Source organism: Lucilia cuprina, chromosome 6, assembly GCF_022045245.1.
Source record: "Lucilia cuprina isolate Lc7/37 chromosome 6, ASM2204524v1, whole genome shotgun sequence".
NCBI lineage: Eukaryota > Metazoa > Arthropoda > Insecta > Diptera > Calliphoridae > Lucilia > Lucilia cuprina.
This window is the reverse complement of record NC_060954.1, coordinates 47,376,522-47,379,298: the sequence shown is the minus strand read 5'-3', so window position 1 is coordinate 47,379,298 and position 2,777 is coordinate 47,376,522. Positions and strand designations below refer to the sequence as shown.

The 2,777-nt window shown below is 34.8% G+C and overlaps 1 protein-coding gene across 1 annotated transcript in view; it reads right to left on the bottom strand.

The window, feature by feature from the left end:
- Positions 1–141: 141 nt before the first annotated feature.
- The window catches only part of LOC111683173 (probable peroxisomal acyl-coenzyme A oxidase 1), a 3,143-nt gene continuing 507 nt past the window's right edge, over positions 142–2,777 (bottom strand). The window contains exons 2-7 of the mRNA XM_046954138.1: positions 2,377–2,539; positions 2,016–2,308; positions 1,551–1,956; positions 960–1,466; positions 789–894; positions 142–719 (exon numbers count right to left, since the gene is read on the bottom strand). Of these exons, the coding sequence (XP_046810094.1) occupies positions 303–719; positions 789–894; positions 960–1,466; positions 1,551–1,956; positions 2,016–2,308; positions 2,377–2,539 (1,892 nt within the window). The 3' untranslated portion in view covers positions 142–302. The remainder of the gene's footprint in view (positions 720–788; positions 895–959; positions 1,467–1,550; positions 1,957–2,015; positions 2,309–2,376; positions 2,540–2,777) is intronic.

Genomic DNA, 2,777 nt, shown 5'->3' with positions numbered 1-2,777 from the left:
AGATAGATAGATAGATAGATAGATAGATAGATAGATAGATAGATAGATAGATAGATAGATAGATAGATAGATAGATAGATAGATAGATAGATAGACAGATAGATACGAACTTTAAGTCAAGCATTCTAAAAAGCACTATTATACACTCTTTATCAATCTTTGGATTAAATTTATTTACAGGGATGCACAAAATACTTATCACATCATGTTATTAACATTCAAATCAAGATACACAAACATACACACATGTGTATACAATAGTACATAAATAATTTACATAACAAAATAAATACATATATGTATTACAATTTTGATTTTATAAATGGTTTTAAATGCTTCTCAAACGAATCTGGTACGGGCTTTTGATTTAAAGGACTCATTTTAGCCGATTCAAAAAGACGTTCATAAACATTGCCATCGTAAGAACCCAAAACTGAATTCAAAACACCATCGGGAAAGTCGAAGCCATCAGTGAAAGCCACTATATTGGGACGTATTTTCGTCAGAGCCAATTCTAAGCGATCTTGTAGAGACTGCAAATCGTCTTCACTAACATTAATGAAACGTAAAATATCGTTCATATGTGTTAGAGCGGTTTTAACTAAATACAATTCCAATAAAGCTTCTAAAAATGATTTCGCATTCTTGGAGAGTTGAGAAGTTTTAGGACCAGTAATTTGTTGTAGGAAGGTGGCGGCCACAAATTGACGTCCATGAAGCTGTTATATAAAAAAAAATATATGGATTTTGTTTTTAATCTATTGATACCGTCAAGGTGATAATAATACCTCAGCTGCTTGTATCAGTGCTATGCCACTGTTATTAAAAGCTTCTGGTTGAGTTTGTCCGGCTAACATTCTACGCGATAAGCTTTTAAATGCCAAACGGGTTTTACTGAAAAGTTATAAAAATTTGTTTACAATATTAATGGAATAGAATTATAACCAATTAATACTTACTGTGCTGCGGTATACTGTAAAGCCTTAACAATGCACTCCCATGAATTGTTCCATTTGGGAAATGAGTCTGTTTTTAAGCCCTGCCTTAAGTACTCAACACTTGCCAACATAGGTTTGCCTTCACTTAAGTGCGACCAGGATTTCATTAAAAATCTTGCTATTTGCAGTAAGAGTACAGTATTTTCTCCTTCATATGTATAGGCCGCCACAGCATTACCATAAATATTTCCAATATTGGCAGCAGTCAAAAAACCATGACCGCCACAAGCTAAACGTAATCGTTCAATACCCGCACAGGCATCTGTAGTACAGAGTACTTTGAGAGCACACGATAAGGCATGCATTTCGGGTAAACGGGTATATTTGCCATTATTGATTTCTTCAACAGTTTGATTGTATAATTCCCACATGTATTCGGCTGACATATGGTAGGCCATACCGGTAGCGACTTCGGGGAAAAGTTTTAACTGTTGTGTAACATGATCCATAATTTGGGGTTCGGGATCGCTAGGAAAAAGGAAATATTTTGTAAATATCTACTTCCAACTAAATAACTGGTCTATATCCACATTAAATCAAGTTTTAACTTACTCCGGATTTATGGGACTTTGTCTCCTTACAGCTGCATAACGTGTAGCAATAGTAGCTGCCTCCAATAGATAAGAAGTATCTAAATTTACTATTAAACATCTAGTGTAGACCATAGTCATATAGGATAATTTTGAGGCAGGACTTTGTTGAAATGAACCATCTGGCATTACTTTAGCGTTTTTCATTAACATATTTGTACGTGGAATGCGTACATTTTTAAGACCCAAGAAGCCTTGATTAACAGCAGCCATGCCCACTTTTTTACCAATCTCGCCAATATCCACGCCGGGCAAAGGCATGTGTGTCTCCAAATCACGCAATTGCACAATAAACATTTGTATACCTTTGTGCTGGCCATCAATGTAAAGTTGTGCCACCACCATGGCATGATTGGCAGTGTGACCCACTAAAATAACGATTATTTAGTTTTAATTTATTTTTACTCTAAAATACGAATATACTCACATCCCCCCGGCCACCATTTATAGGCCTGCAAGCAAGGTGTATTCAAAACAAACTCTTCCGTATTACGATCATAATCTGCTCGTGTTTGTATACCTCGGACATTGGTGCCATGTGCCAATTCTGTCTGAGCATAAGTACCAATTATATTACAATTCTCAGCCGCCTTACCCCACTTTTCGATTTGTTCAGGGGTACCTTGACCTTTTATAACATCCACAAACATGGTAATGTGAGTGGAGAGGGGACTATTGGCAGGGAATAGACCATGGCTGTGCAAACCATATAACATTTTTCTAAAGAATAGCAAAGCAAATAGTAATATTTTAATAATTTTAAATAAAATTGCTTTTTTTTAACTTACGGCCATATTTCATCTCCTCCTGGATTTCTTTCTTGTTGTAATTTACGCAATTTTTTAGCTGTACTAGTCACTTGCTCAACGGCTCGATTATAAACACCCACATGATCAAGGTATTCATGTTTGAGACCATAACCTTTTTCAAGATCACCGAAGAGAATGTGTTCTAAAGGAGATAATTGTTGAAATTAATGTTTACGAAGAAAGAAACTTATAGTCAACAGATATGTATCTATCTATCTATCTATCTATCTATCTATCTATCTATCTATCTATCTATCTATCTATCTATCTAACAATCTATCTATCTATCTATCTACCTATCTATCTATCTATCTATCTATCTATCTATCTATCTATCTATCTATCTATCTATCTATCTATCTATCTATCTATCTATCTAT